Source organism: Myxocyprinus asiaticus, chromosome 39, assembly GCF_019703515.2.
Source record: "Myxocyprinus asiaticus isolate MX2 ecotype Aquarium Trade chromosome 39, UBuf_Myxa_2, whole genome shotgun sequence".
NCBI classification, from domain to species: domain Eukaryota; kingdom Metazoa; phylum Chordata; class Actinopteri; order Cypriniformes; family Catostomidae; genus Myxocyprinus; species Myxocyprinus asiaticus.
The window spans coordinates 38,514,018-38,529,494 of NC_059382.1; the positions used below are offsets into that span (position 1 = coordinate 38,514,018).

Consider the following 15,477-nt stretch of genomic DNA (forward strand, 5'->3'; position numbering starts at 1 on the left):
AATCTACTTTAAAATACATGCCAATTTAATAGAAAATGAGTCTTTGTGTCAGTAGTTTTTTTCTTAAAAAAAAACAAAAAACAAAATAAATAAATAAATAAAATAAATTAAATGACTTTAAAAATGTCAAGTTGTGTAACCATCAAGTAAGAGGTATTAGAATACTTTCAAAACATTTTTTTTTTTTTAGGTAAAAAATTAAAATAAGAAGTTTAAAATAACAATAAAATATTATTCCAAACTACTTATTACAAAATGTCTTGCTTTTTCCCCCCAAACATTTCAGCTTTTAATGAGATTTAAATATTTATTTATTTATTTTTTAATTTCTCTGGACGGTTACACCACAGCCTTAGAAAAATATCAAAATTACTTTGAACTCAGAAATTGAAAACATGCATCATAGTATGGTGTATTTTACTGTAAGTACTTTTTTTGTGTTAATTGCATTTTTAACCTTCCTGAAATGTTCGGTCATTTTTGACCGAAATTACTTTTGCAGATTTAATAAAAATAGTTTCCTTTATCTGAGAGGAACAAGACTTGGTGACTTTTCCTCAAGTCCAAAGTGGACCTTTCCTCCACTGTGGACTTGATTGGATAAGTCTAAGTAGTCATAAAAAACTGTCACCTTTACTCTACATGGTCAAAATTGACTGACAAAAGGATATGAATGGGAGAGACTATAACACAGAGCAATTATTTGTAATAGATTTTGGGTGAGACCATAACATGACCACGACACAGAACACTCGAGAACACACCCACACACTGAAATAAATGAGGGAGACTAACACAGCCAGAAGGCAGAATGCACAACACAACTTGAACTCGAACACACATGCACCCTTGCATGCGAGCGCACACATGCACCCACACACAAAGTCTGAGTGTGTGTGTATGTTTTGCACTCTGCGTGTATTATAGTCTCACCCCTTCATTTCTGTGTAATTGTTCAGCATTGTGGCTAATCTCTCTGCTTATTACTGTTCATTTTCTTAACATTATTATTAATTTACTTTGAGTTGTCAATTTTGATATTTGAAATAAATTATTGGTGTCAAAATTATTTATCTATGTCTTCTCTTTGTAACACCATGGTCAGGTTTGATGTGAAATTATTGCAAAAATGGACACTTCAAAACAATTTAAAAAACAAATGCTAAACTGACAAATATTAGTTTGATAAATGTCTAAATATTTATCCAAATGCATAACTTGTGAAAAAATTCAGAATTACTACACAGTAGGCGGCTGCACAGAACAATGCAGCCATCTACTGGCTATTGTAGTCATTGTTTGATTTTCATGTCTTGTTTTTTTTCCACACCAGATTTCAGCAATCTGCCCCAATGCATGGCACGTTCTCTTATTTTATTAATGTTTCAACTTACAGAACTGTAGGTTTTTACTGTAGTGAAATTATGTAAATTTGCGTATTTGCATATGCAAATAAATGGTGAAACTGAGAAATGTACATGCAAATAAGAAGGAGTGCGTAATTTTGTTTATTACTTGTTATTAATTCAGGGAAGAAAAAAGTTACAATGGTCCTGTTTCTGTCAAAATTATTGCGAACTGTAAAGTAAGCGGCCAATTTGTTTCTCAGAAAAGCAGGGTTAAATGTAATTTTTTAAAATAACTTAACAGACCTAGACAAAAAAAATTGTCACGTCATTAACCCCTACACATGATAACTAACCATGATACACTATATTGCCAAAAGTATTCGCTCACCTGCCTTTAGACGCATATGAACTTAAGTGACATCCCATTCTTAATCCATAGGGTTTAATATGACGTCAGCCCACCCTTTGCAGCTATAACAGCTTCAACTATTCTGGGAAGGCTTTCCACAAGGTTTAGGAGTGTGTTTATGGGAATTTTTGACCATTCTTCCAGAAGCGCATTTGTGAGGTCAGACACTGATGTTGGACGAGAAGGCCTGGCTCGCAGTCTTCGCTCTAATTCATCCCAAAGGTGCTCTATCGGGTTGAGGTCAGGACTCTGTGCAGGCCAGTCAAGTTCTTCCACACCAAACTCGCTCATCCATGTCTTTATGGACCTTGCTTTGTGCATTGGTGTGCAGTCATGTTGGAACAGGAAGGGGCCATCCCCAAACTGTTCCCACAAAGTTGGGAGCATGGAATTGTCCAAAATCTCTTGGTATGCTGAAGCATTCAGAGTTCCTTTCACTGGAACTAAGGGGCCAAGCCCAGCTCCTGAAAAACAACCCCACACCATAATCCCTCCTCCACCAAACTTCACAGTTGGAACAATGCAGTCAGACAAGTACCGTTCTCCTGGCAACCGCCAAACCCAGACTCGTCCATCAGATTGCCAGATGGAGAAGCGTGATTCGTCACTCCAGAGAACGCATCTCCACTGCTCTAGAGTCCAGTGGCGGCGTGCTTTACACCACTACATCCGACGCTTTGCATTGCACTTGGTGATGTATGGCTTGGATGCAGCTGCTCGGCCATGGAAACCCATTCCATGAAGCTCTCTACGCACTGTTCTTGAGCTAATCTGAAGGCCACATGAACTTTGGAGGTCTGTAGCGATTGACTCTGCAGAAAGTTGGCGACCTCTGTGCACTATGCGCCTCAGCATCCGCTGACCCCGCTCTGTCATTTTACGTGGCCTACCACTTCGTGGCTGAGTTGCTGTCATTCCCAATCACTTCCACTTTGTTATAATACCACTGACAGTTGACTGTGGAATATTTAGTAGCGAGGAAATTTCACGACTGGACTTGTTGCACAGGTGGCATCCTATCACAGTACCACGCTGGAATTCACTGAGCTCCTGAGAGCGGCCCATTCTTTCACAAATGTTTGTAGAAGCAGTCTGCATGCCTAGGTGCTTCATTTTATACACCTGTGGCCATGGAAGTGATTGGAACACCTGAATTCAATTATTTGGATGGGTGAGCGAATACTTTTGGCAATATAGTGTATCTTCATGCCGTATTAGCTGCCAAGAAGCCAACCAAGAGAATCCAAAATTGTTTTCTGCTTTTGTGAATCTGAAACAGCAGTTTGCTAAGAAACTCATAATTTGAAGTTGTCGAACTACAGTTAAACTCTTTTGAAAAAGTTGTTGGTTACACTACAAGTTGCACACAAAAATAGCCAACTACATTTTAAAGGGACTTTTTATATATTTTATTATTTTTATAATTTAATCTATTAATAAAATCTATTTAATCTATTTGTAATTTTAATACTACATGTGTTTTGGTCATGCCACACAGCTACAGTTGCTTGATGCTGGAAAAGTCACACTATTTTGAAATCAGCTCAACTGTAGTGTCACTACTTTTCATTAGTCACTCCTGAGCATTGTGTGTGTGTGTGTGTGTGCCGTGAGAGAGACTGAACCTGTTGTATGTGTGTGTGGCTCTGTTGTTCCTGTTGATCCAGGCATGTGTGTAGTGAAGACACACTCTCTCTTAGTTCCTCATTCTCTTGGCATGCGGTCTTCAAGCGCTGCTCTAGTGTTTGTTCACGTTGCGTGAGTCTCGCTACCTGAACATATACAAACAATTCTCACAACATTACCAACATTATTCCATCTGCCCCTCAACTTCAGAAAATACTATTTCACACTATAGATGCTATTTTACTTTATTACCATATGGTTAATTGTACAATAAAACATTTAAATTAATTTGGGTGATACTATTCAGTTTCTTCAGACTCAGAAGCTCTGTTCTAATGTCTAGTGGGCTGTCTTGCTGTCCACTGCCTACATAGGCAGCATCATAACTAGTGGTCGACCGATATATTGCAGAAGCCAATAAATCAGATCAGTAGATTGCTGCTGCTCGTGCTGAATCCGCATGAGCGCGTGAGTGCAACCAAAGTCTTTCTAGCAAGTCAGTCCACTGTCGGCCATGTTTGGAATGCTCTCGGGAGGCTATTTCCAGTCATTACAGAGCAGCTCCTATCTACTTGAATGGGGAAAGACCGAAATCTCCAAACGGTTGGTCAAGACCCGATCAAAGAACATATTTCAAATCAGCAGTAAAATCTGACAACACTGGTATCATAGATGGTGCTTCTTTACCTCAGATTACGCTAAAAAAACGCAATTGTCCCAGCTTTTATAGCTAATGAACGTTCTCTAATCGATTGACAGGTGATGTCTGTATCTAAAAGGCGATTGGCTCTTTTACCTTTAAGGCGGGACATCCTATCTACATCCGTTGACCGTTGGCTGCAGTTGGGCGTTCTAATTTCTCCCATTAATTTTAATAGAAGTGGCCCGTCTCTGCTAAATAGTCTCTGGTGCAACTTCAAAGTAAAAGCGCTTCATGTGTGCTATGAGTAAATGTCATATTCACTACTTTGATTCTGTATGTTTTGAGAAAATGCGATTGTTAATTTGCACATGCCATATATGGTTGCTGGACTACTGTATGAACTGTTATTTCCTTCTTCCTAATATATTAATTTCTTCATGTGCAAATAAATTACTAAAATTTGATGACTAAACAGAAATCAGAAGAAACTGTTATCTACCATTTAAAATACAACATTTTTTTAGATTCTTTTTTACAAAGTTAAAGTTTTGTGTGAAATTAAGTATATATTGAATATAGTGCTAAATAAGAATTTATTAATTTTTTTAGCAATTTTATGTTTATGTTATTTACTATATTAAATTGTGTTATATATCTGCATTGTATCGGCCACCTGCTCTCTGGAGATCGGCATCGGCCATTAAAAAACCCATTTTGGTCGACCACTAAACATATCTATCATGGAACCTCATTAATGATTGATCAAGAAGACTCTACATAGCCAGAAAGTCTACACACCCCTTCAATAGTGCTCTTGTCATGAAGATTAACTAATTTCAATAAAGTTTAACATTAGCATGTGTCTAATCTAACAATGCGATCCACTAATAAGCATTAAAAAAACAAAGCACACACAAACATTTTGTAAAACAGTCAAATTTAACCAGCTTGTATTATTTTCAATATTTCTCGGCATTGAAAGAAATATACGTTTATTTATAATTACCACTTCTCTCGACTCATATTTCATTAACCCTATAAGCTCTGCTGCATATTTAGGCTGCTGGCTGAAATACTGGTCTCAATTTACAGAACCCCCCAATATATTCCAATAATTCACAAATAATATTGTAAATGTCTGGATCTTATGATGAACATATATATTTTTTTATCCTGTCCTTGAAGGCCTGTGATTCAGGCTCTGTTTGCTCTATGTCCTTGGAAAAACTGTTAGTATATTCCACTAGATGGCAGCAAGTATAAGGTACAGTTTTGCAGGTGGCGAGTTTCTATCGCAGCTGGGCACTTGCCATGTGCTTGTCCATAGACATTTAGTCTATTTTGTGATTCCACGCACCTTCCCCAATGTTTCATTGAATAACTCGTCCTCTGAGTGGACTAGAAGCTTAATATACACTACCGGTCAAAAGTTTTGAAACACTTACTCTTTATTATAATTTTTTTTCACATTTTAGAATAATAGTAAAGTCATCAAAACTATGGAATAACATAAATGGAACTATGGGAATTATGTTGTGACTAAACAAAATCCAAAATAAATCAAAACTGTGTTATATTTTAGCATCTTCAAAGTAGTCACCCTTTGCCTAGAATTTGCAGACATGTACTCTTGACATTTTCTCAACCAGCTTCTTGAGGTATCACCCTGGGATGCTTTTTAAACAGTATTGAAGGAGTTCCCATCTATGTTGGGCACTTATTTGCTGCTTTTCTTTATTATTTGGTCCAAGTCATCCATTTCAAAAACTGTTTGTTTTTTAATTAAATTGTAGTTTTATAATGAAATAAATTAATATGGTGGCACAATTATATTTTTGTCTACAAAAGTAATTTCAAACATTTAAGCATTCGCCTTCAGATCAAAAGATTTTTAAGATCATGAGAAACATTTCAGTCAAGTGTTTCAAAATTTTGACCAGTAGTGAAAGTGTCATTGGAAAGCTGAGATCCTCATCTATGTATAATATTTCATCATTGGTAGATAGACTCATATTTTGCTGGTGATTTGTTTGTCAAGCTTTTTCTTCTGGACTGCATATTTTATTATTGGTTGTTTACACAAGCAAGCCCACAGACAAGTAGAAAATAGCTAATTTTGAAGAAAACAGCCAAAGGTTGATGGAGTTTGGGGCTTACAGAAGCAGTAATCAGAGCAGACATAAGACATTTGTCTTTGTTGTAATACATAGATCATTTTTCAATTCATGATTTGATAAACATTTAAACTGTGGTGTTATGGCAACAAAATAAACTGCTTAGTCACATTCCTGAGAATGAGAGTGTTGATTTGATTTATGACTTGCATATTTAAGTGCTATTTGAAATGTTTTACTCCTACATCACAGGGTGGCGCTCATTTGCGATCTGTGGATTTCTGTGGAAAGGGATTTAACTCAAAACTGTACATGTCTTACACTGAGCTAAGAGTACCTAATTCTTATTAGTTGCTGATAGGATTAAATTAGTCAAAATACGAACATGCAGCAGATGGATCTGTAGAACTTTGAAAATGAAGGGCATTCCAATTCTGTGGAAATCTGTGGCTACAGATTCCATGTAAGCAGAATTTACAGTTATACACTTTAAAATAATGAATAACCATGTGCGACCCCTTGCACACATACAGGTGCATCTCAATAAATTAGAATGTCGTGGAAAAGTTCATTTATTTCAGTAATTCAACTCAAATTGTGAAACTCGTGTATTAAATAAATTCAATGCACACAGACTGAAGTAGTTTAAGTCTTTGGTTCTTTTAATTGTGATGATTTTGGCTCACATTTAACAAAAACCCACCAATTCACTATCTCAAAAAATTAGAATATGGTGACATGCCAATCAGCTAATCAACTCAAAACACCTGCAAAGGTTTCCTGAGCCTTCAAAATGGTCTCTCAGTTTGGTTCACTAGGCTACACAATCATGGGGAAGACTGCTGATCTGACAGTTGTCCAGAAGACAATCATTGACACCCTTCAAGGAGGGTAAGCCACAAACATTCATTGCCAAAGAAGCTGGCTGTTCACAGAGTGCTGTATCCAAGCATGTTAACAGAAAGTTGAGTGGAAGGAAAAAGTGTGGAAGAAAAAGATGCACAACCAACCGAGAGAACCGCAGCCTTATGAGGATTGCCAAGCAAAATCGATTCAAGAATTTGGGTGAACTTCACAAGGAATGGACTGAGGCTGGGGTCAAGGCATCAAGAGCCACCACACACAGACATGTCAAGGAATTTGGCTACAGTTGTCGTATTCCTCTTGTTAAGCCACTCCTGAACCACAGACAACGTCAGAGGCGTCTTACCTGGGCTAAGGAGAAGAAGAACTGGACTGTTGCCCAGTGGTCCAAAGTCCTCTTTTCAGATGAGAGCAAGTTTTGTATTTCATTTGGAAACCAAGGTCCTAGAGTCTGGAGGAAGGGTGGAGAAGCTCATAGCCCAAGTTGCTTGAAGTCCAGTGTTAAGTTTCCACAGTCTGTGATGATTTGGGTTGCAATGTCATCTGCTGGTGTTGGTCCATTGTGTTTTTTGAAAACCAAAGTCACTGCACCCGTTTACCAAGAAATTTTGGAGCACTTCATGCTTCCTTCTGCTGACCAGCTTTTTAAAGATGCTGATTTCATTTTCCAGCAGGATTTGGCACCTGCCCACACTGCCAAAAGCACCAAAAGTTGGTTAAATGACCATGGTGTTGGTGTGCTTGACTGGCCAGCAAACTCACCAGACCTGAACCCCATAGAGAATCTATGGGGTATTGTCAAGAGGAAAATGAGAAACAAGAGACCAAAAAATGCAGATGAGCTGAAGGCCACTGTCAAAGAAACCTGGGCTTCCATACCACCTCAGCTGTGCCACAAACTGATCACTTCCATGCCACGCCAAATTGAGGCAGTAACTAAAGCAAAAGGAGCCCCTACCAAGTATTGAGTACATATACAGTAAATGAACATACTTTCCAGAAGGCCAACAATTCACTAAAAATGTTTTTTTTATTGGTCTTATGATGTATTCTAATTTTCTGAGATAGTGAATTGGTGGGTTTTTGTTAAATGTAAGCCAAAATCATCACAATTAAAAGAACCAAAGACTTAAACTACTTCAGTCTGTGTGCATTGAATTTATTTAATACACAAGTTTCACAATTTGAGTTGAATTACTGAAATAAATGAACTTTTCCACGACATTTTAATTTATTGAGATGCACCTGTACATGGACGTTGTATTTTGGCTTTGATATATGCAGCGAATAATTTAAATTCATTTAAACGGTCTGTCTCAGTTCAGAAGACTCTGGACTGTCAGACAAGCATTAAACTTTTGACGCACTGAGTCATGTGACAAAACAACATTGTGCCGAACTCAGCGGAGTTTGTCTTTGGGAGAAACGCCAACATAACTGCATCTGGTAAGAAATTGAATTACGTTTTTTCATTGAAACCTGTTTGAGTCAAAAGACTAGTGTCTAGTTTCATACAATATGCCATTTTTAAAATTTGAGTGATTTATCACAAAACGCTGCTAAATAAAATGTACACTATTGTGTACTTTAGTGCTATTTTCCCTTAAAAATCTTATATTTACTGTGCATTTTCACACTCAGAATCAATGAGATCGTCCAAGAGCTGAAAAATTTTGCTTTCAGAGGCTTTGTATGGAGTTAGGATGCAAATAAGGTGCATTTTGAACTGTTCTGAGACCAGTGCAGACAAACAGCACACAGGAGGGTAAGTCATTCACTAAAAAGGGAGCAAAGGAGCATCCTATAGGTTTCCTATGCAGCTAAGTGTATTCACTTCTAAAACCCGACCAAAAGTTCAGTTTCAGGCTTCAGATGATGTTTGGACAACTCAACATGTTTGGCAGACATGGGACAATGATAATCAGTACATAGATTCAGAATTTATAATGTATCATTTTAACATGGTTGGCAGTGACGATGCTGACCATTACACTGAATCAGAATTAATTATGCAAATTTATGATTGGTAAAATGCTTCAGCACTGTCTATCACTTGTTTGTTTGATAGTGCAAGGAGAGAACAGTAAGATGCCAAAAAAAACAACAACAAAAAAAACATTGTAACAAAGTCAAATAAAGTCAATAATTTTTATTTGTATATGGGTTTTTTTATTTGTGCTTTTACCAATACACATTGTTCCAAAACAGCTTTGCAGAAAATCAGCTGTAATTAAATCTTTCTGTAGCATGGTATTATTTAAAATTTCACAACATATGAGGACATCAATTTTAAGGAAAACTATTTGCTCTAGATTTTTTTTATTGCATGTTTATTAGTTGCTACTTGTTACAAATCGAAATAGGAAATGGAAAATGTGCACAGCAGTCACGCTCGGGTCTCAGTAGGTTAAATATACGAGTATGTGAGATATGGAAGAGTCTCTCACCTGTTCTCTAAGAGCGCTGATAATTTCTTCATCCTGAGGTCTGGCGTGTCCCCTTTCTCTCATTTCCTGTTTCAGTCTCTGCAGCTCGCTGGTCATGGTTCGCTCTACTTCCATAGCCTACACATACACAAAATAGCATGCCAATCAAAACACTTGTATCTGAGCAATACAAATGTTTCAGCTTTCAGATATATTCAATCAATGTGTTCATAAATTAAATGGGTTGATTTGTAACAGAGCCCTCATTTGGAAGAGACAGCAATGACAATTAAAAAAACAACAACTTATTTTTCCACTTAGGAATGTGACCCACATTCATAATGAAAAGGAGTTACGTTCGCTCGCTGAGAGCAAAACAAAAGCACTGATTGGGAGCACGGTGGCCTGCAGTGACAGACTTGAATCAGCAGATAACTAGCAGAAAACACGCTCAAAACCGCATCAAAGGGACACATGACTGATGCAGAGTGGCAGTGACATCATTTTAGTAGATTACTAACGGTCGGGGGTCGGGGAGGGGGAGCAGCGTATGGAGGAGTGGCGAGCCGTCCTGGTTCAGTGGAACTGAACTATCACCAACAACACAGTTAGTGTTCCTGAGAGGCTGAACCTATTCAGGACTGGTGATAAAGCTAACGGGCGGTGATGTTAACCAGTGCATGTCCAGCTGCTGTACTATTCAGCAACGCTCCTGGCATCTGACGCCCCAAGCCAGACCATATCCCCAGGGAAGAACATATCACTCTCCTGTGGCGTCTCCATCTATAAGATTATATCTGAATATAGGACTTAAACATTAACGGTATGGTTAAAATGACCATTTCTTGAAATGCCCCTGTGACAGATTTCTGGTCAGTTTCGGGGGAAATGAGGAAGCGGGAACCAGCGTACACACCTTAGTGTTATTTTCTGCCGCTTTTCAGAGTACACACAAACAAAAACTCAAACGCTCAATAATCATAAAGTAACACTCTCTCAAATACAGGTATCGCCGTCGTAGGACTCAGGTCCCTCTCTCTTTCCCATCTACAGCTCTGGCTGCTTTATCTCTCTCCCACTCTCACTGCAACACAAAACAGCTGTTAGAAATCATTCCCCAGAGGTGTCAATCCTTACTGCTTCCCTCTCCCGGCCTCACTCAAACACGAAGGGACGACTGCGTACCACTACCTCTGGGGTCATTTCGATATGGTGCTCTATGAGATTTGTGCGATTGGGGAGAAGCGAGAACACGTCGGAGAACAAATGTTCTCAAAAGAGGGATTTTTCACTATGGACTTGGAATGTTTCTAAAATTGCAGAACATACTGTATTATGACTTGTTTTCAGACAATATAGCTTTAATGTACTGTAGAGTAAATCTGCTTTTCCACCATTGGGCCAAACAGTTCTCATAGCAAAACAGTACCGACCCGGGCCAGTTGATGCGGTTACAGTTACTTTTTCCACTAAGGTGCGGTGAAATCAGGAGAATGTCCGTAACTGATGCGTCGGTTGGTGACGGCGTGAGAAGTAAACATTGGAGCGAGTGCAGCGCGCTATGGAGGATGATTGCATATTTCAGTTTTTAGGACTGCTTTTTCCCTGGTTTTACTCTGCTAACAAACATAAAGAGGAAAGTCAAGAGAAAAAGACGAGAGGTTTTCCATAATTTGCTGAGGGCTTGTGTTTGCCATGAAAAAAAAAAAACATGAAAAAAAAAAGGATATTTATTGACAAGATAGTATAAAAGTATTATATTAAAATAGTTTATGAGAATGTATTGATGTATTTTGAGTTTAAATGAGCTAGTAATCTACTTCCCTGACAAAAAAGGAGTAAAATGTAGTCTACAATACTAGTTAAGCCATCATAATAAAATCACGAAGATACACTAAACGAGTCACCAGGTACTAAAGCCATTCCAACCAGCATGGCTGAGTATGGTTAGCTAACCATGCCGAGAATTCCAGGCCGAGAACAGTTTATAATCGTACCGTAAATGTACACACTTATTCCAACATGATTAGCTTCCGCGGTAGCTCACCTCATAGAATGTTGGACTTTGGACTCTGGAGATCGCGTTTCTAACCCAGCCAAGCACACAAGCTGACACATGAGACAAAAGTGTGAGAAGCGACACAATTTGACAAGGTTGCTTCAGAAAATGTGCTTTTCATGTCGCATTTGCGTTTAGGACACTAGCAGTTCGGTTTAGGTGTTGGTTTAGGTTGAGGATGTCTGTTTTGTTCACCTCTGATTCGATTTTAGGACACTATCAGTTAGGTTTGGGTTAAAGTTTTAGGTGAGGGAGATATATTTTACTCATTAAAAGCTCCATCTATTAGTCACCTTAAAAACCTCGTCTGATTACGACACCATTTCACTTGTTCTTGGTGCCTTCCGCTGGACATTTCACTGGGAAACTGCAGTGAAACATAATGAAGCACAAAATTTTGTTTTGCAGAAATATTGCCAAGGTCACGTAAATCTCATTATATCAGGCTGTTTTTTGCATTGCTGGTTTCTGATCTCTTCTAGGTAAGGTCAGGACATTAGCTTGGAGGCTTCTTACATTAAATGTTTGTTTTTTTTGGATAGTTTATGATGACCATATTTTATTCAAAGATACCCTTAGCCCAGAAAGAAAGCCAATAACATTGCTTGCGCCCAAATGTCCAAGCTTAAAATCCAGTAAAATGCCAATATAGATGTAGCCTATGCTGCACAAATCACTGTAGATATATGACCTCACAGCAGATGACTGTATAACATCACACGTGTGAATGATTTACAAACTCATACAATTAAACTGTAACTGATTTGCTGAATCAAAGTAGTGTGACTTCAGCAAAAATACACTTCCTTATTTAAGGTTTGCAAGTAAATTATCGTATATCCCTGGAAAACAGACTGGACAACATGATTTCAAAATGTGAAGAGGAAACATGGATTATTCATGGGTTTATGTTCACAGAGAATTCACCTGTTTACTGTCTCAAAGTAACAGCGCACTCAACAACACCTCTTCTGTCGGATTGTCGGATCAACATTTCAGCCTATTTAAATGAAAAGTTCAACCAAAAAGGAAAATTCTGTCATCAATGTACCAAGTCCCTCTGACTAGGAAACCAGATTTACAAATGCTCCTGTGTCCATATTTTCTTCAAACATTATGAGTCCTACTTATTTACTGAAGGTTCAGACATACTTTTGTTAAAACAATTTTCATTTCCCACTGAATTCCCACTACAGAATTTGAAATGAGAAGCGCATACAAACGTGTCCCCCTGAGAGATCCGCTCCCTCGTTCAGACAGGCACGTATTTCCTAGAAAAACTCATGTTTCTAATGAGGATTCTGTGTAAACACTGGTGATGCATACCTCCTCTGAGTTAGAACACAGTATTCTCCTGATAAACTCCCTCACACGTCTGTACTGTACACTGTATTATGTATGACCAGTACGAAACAAACAGTGGCACCAAACTATAAGGAATACTTACAAACACACACATATAGGGCTGGGTGATATGGCAAAAAAATTAAATCTTGATTTTTATCAAACTTATGGACGATTCACGATTCGATTTTTTTAAACTTTTAAATGTACTCCAACATGATTCAAACTAAATGTTCTTAATAAGAATACAAGGCAAACTGGTAAGAGAAATCCAAGTACTTTTCATTACAGGAAACAAAGGTGTGCAAGAAAAATGTACAAATGCACCACAGAAATCAATATCTATAAATTATCAAGTAGAGTAGTACTCGAGTTTGAACTCGGACTCAAGTCCAAGTCACGAGTCCATTTTGAATGGACTTGGACTTGTCACGGACTCGGATGCATTTTTACTCAGACTTGACTCGGACTCGAGCCTTTGGGATTTTTTTCCGAGTCCAGTCATGACATTTGTGATGCAATTAAAAAAATAAATAACAAAACAGAAATTAATGAACACATCTCTGTCTGCACGCAGCTGTATTAGCCCCTGAAGTCATAGACGTAGCCAGAGTTATTTCACTGTGTTTAAGCAAACACATGCATACACACATATGCACGTGCACAAGCACACTCATCAGTCAACCAATACGCTTGAATGTTACTACAGAGACTACTGTATAACATCGACTACCGAGGTGGCTGGCACGACAAAAACATAAAGACGGGTATGTATCCAATGTAACAGAAACGAAACAAGGCAGTTTCACGACACAGGACCTGACAACTGGAAATATTGCGTGTGGCGTTTGTGCAGCCAAGACGGTGCTCGCATTGCGGTTTCATCGTGGTTAAAAACTTGAAATCAAGAACTTCATTGAGTCAAGTCACCCACATCATGTCTCTCACAGTTTACTAAAAACAGCATATTGAAATAAAAATACATCAAAATAGTATTAATATTAGATATTAAGTCTTATTAGATGTAATGTTTCTACACATGTAGGCTTCTGTAGTCTCTTGTGGTCCACGCAGTGTTGTCAGCTTGAACTGCTCCATAATAACTTGATGAATTAACTGTGTAACTTTTTAAGTAGTCAGGGAAAACAAGCATTATTGCTAAAGCAGACAGCAACTCTAAATAGATAAACAGCACCTATTTATTATTGATTGATTATATTCAAAGCATTGACGAGCTGCTTAAAATACATTCTTTTACAGCATTTGTCCACCATTCACAACATTCGACCATACACAATAAAATATTAGGATATTTTGGGCAGTGAAATGTTTTGTTTATAATTTAATTATAAATGTATTATTCGATGACAGAGTTAGTATATGAAGCTAAACTTAATGTTACGAAATGAATTTAGTTGGTTATGACGTTTTTATTTTAAATGTTTATTGTATTTTATTTTTATTGTAAACCACCTTATGCACGTCTTTTTTTTTAGCCTACATCTCTGACACTTTTGAAGGACAATTCTGTTAAATTTATGACTCAAAATTATTATTCTCCATGTTTTTGCAGTTAAAGAAGAGCTCAATGAAATTTTGTTTGGTGGGTATTTTAAAGATTTCAGACTGACTGCAGACAAACGCGGCTGCCGCTCAAGCAAATATAATTTTTTAATTTATTTTTTTATTTTTTGCGGCAGCTGCTGCGAGACGCACACGGACGTATCAGGGATTTAGGTACATGAGCAGCACGCAGAACTGCCCTGCATTGTGTGGTTTCCCGCAAATTAACTAGAAAATAATATCTGTGACGACATGGCCCTAATATTATCAGTGGGCTTTTCCAGTGTTTTTGGATGTAGCATTTGCAGTCAAATCGTGAGACATATCTTCTCAGTGAGTGCTAATTACTACTGTGTTGACTCATTTGTATGTACTGTATTTTCCCAAATCAGTCAGCAGATAGAGAAAAAAGATTCAGAAAGAAATCTCAGTATCTGTTACTTCTTTAGATAGGGATCATTTTAAATAAAACTAAATTCAATTGAACTGACAATTTTAAAATGAAGTAAAATAAAAATTCGAACAATAATAACTCTGGTTGCAATGACTAACACAGCTTTCACTTTCTTTAGTCTATGTTTGAGTGGAGGGGGAAAAGCAACTAATTGAAATGTCAACAGAACGCAATAAGAAGTGTGCTGAAGGACAGTTTGTCTTCATGTACCTAAAGCATATGCTTTCATTCTGAAACCACTTTGAAATTTGTTCAGCAGGATACTAATCATAAAATATAGAGGTGTTTTTGTTACATTTATACTGACATTGTATTTTCTTAATTGTGAAAGTTAAAATAAGCTTAAAATAAGCTTAAAATATTGATGTTGAGTTTACGGTTACTTTAGATTAATTTGGACTCAGACTCGGACTGTTATGGACTCGGTCTTGAGTCCGACTCGGACTCAATTGTTTAAAGACTCGGACTCGACTACAATATATCTAACTATAGCGTTTGCAGATTTAAATTTTGAGATTTAAATAAAAAAAAATAGTGTCAAAACGCAAATCGGAAAACTGCCCAGCCCTACACACATATACATTTACAATTTTGCTAACTTCTGGAGAAATTTTGTCCCCAAACTA

The 15,477-nt window shown here is 37.5% G+C and overlaps 1 protein-coding gene across 2 annotated transcripts in view; it reads right to left on the bottom strand.

The window, feature by feature from the left end:
- The window catches only part of LOC127429492 (BICD family-like cargo adapter 1), a 36,357-nt gene that overhangs the window by 14,497 nt on the left and 6,383 nt on the right, over positions 1–15,477 (bottom strand). For both annotated transcript variants that reach the window (XM_051678532.1, XM_051678531.1), the window contains exons 3-4: positions 9,453–9,569; positions 3,384–3,530 (exon numbers count right to left, since the gene is read on the bottom strand). In XM_051678532.1, coding sequence (XP_051534492.1) covers positions 3,384–3,530; positions 9,453–9,569 — 264 coding nt within the window. The remainder of the gene's footprint in view (positions 1–3,383; positions 3,531–9,452; positions 9,570–15,477) is intronic.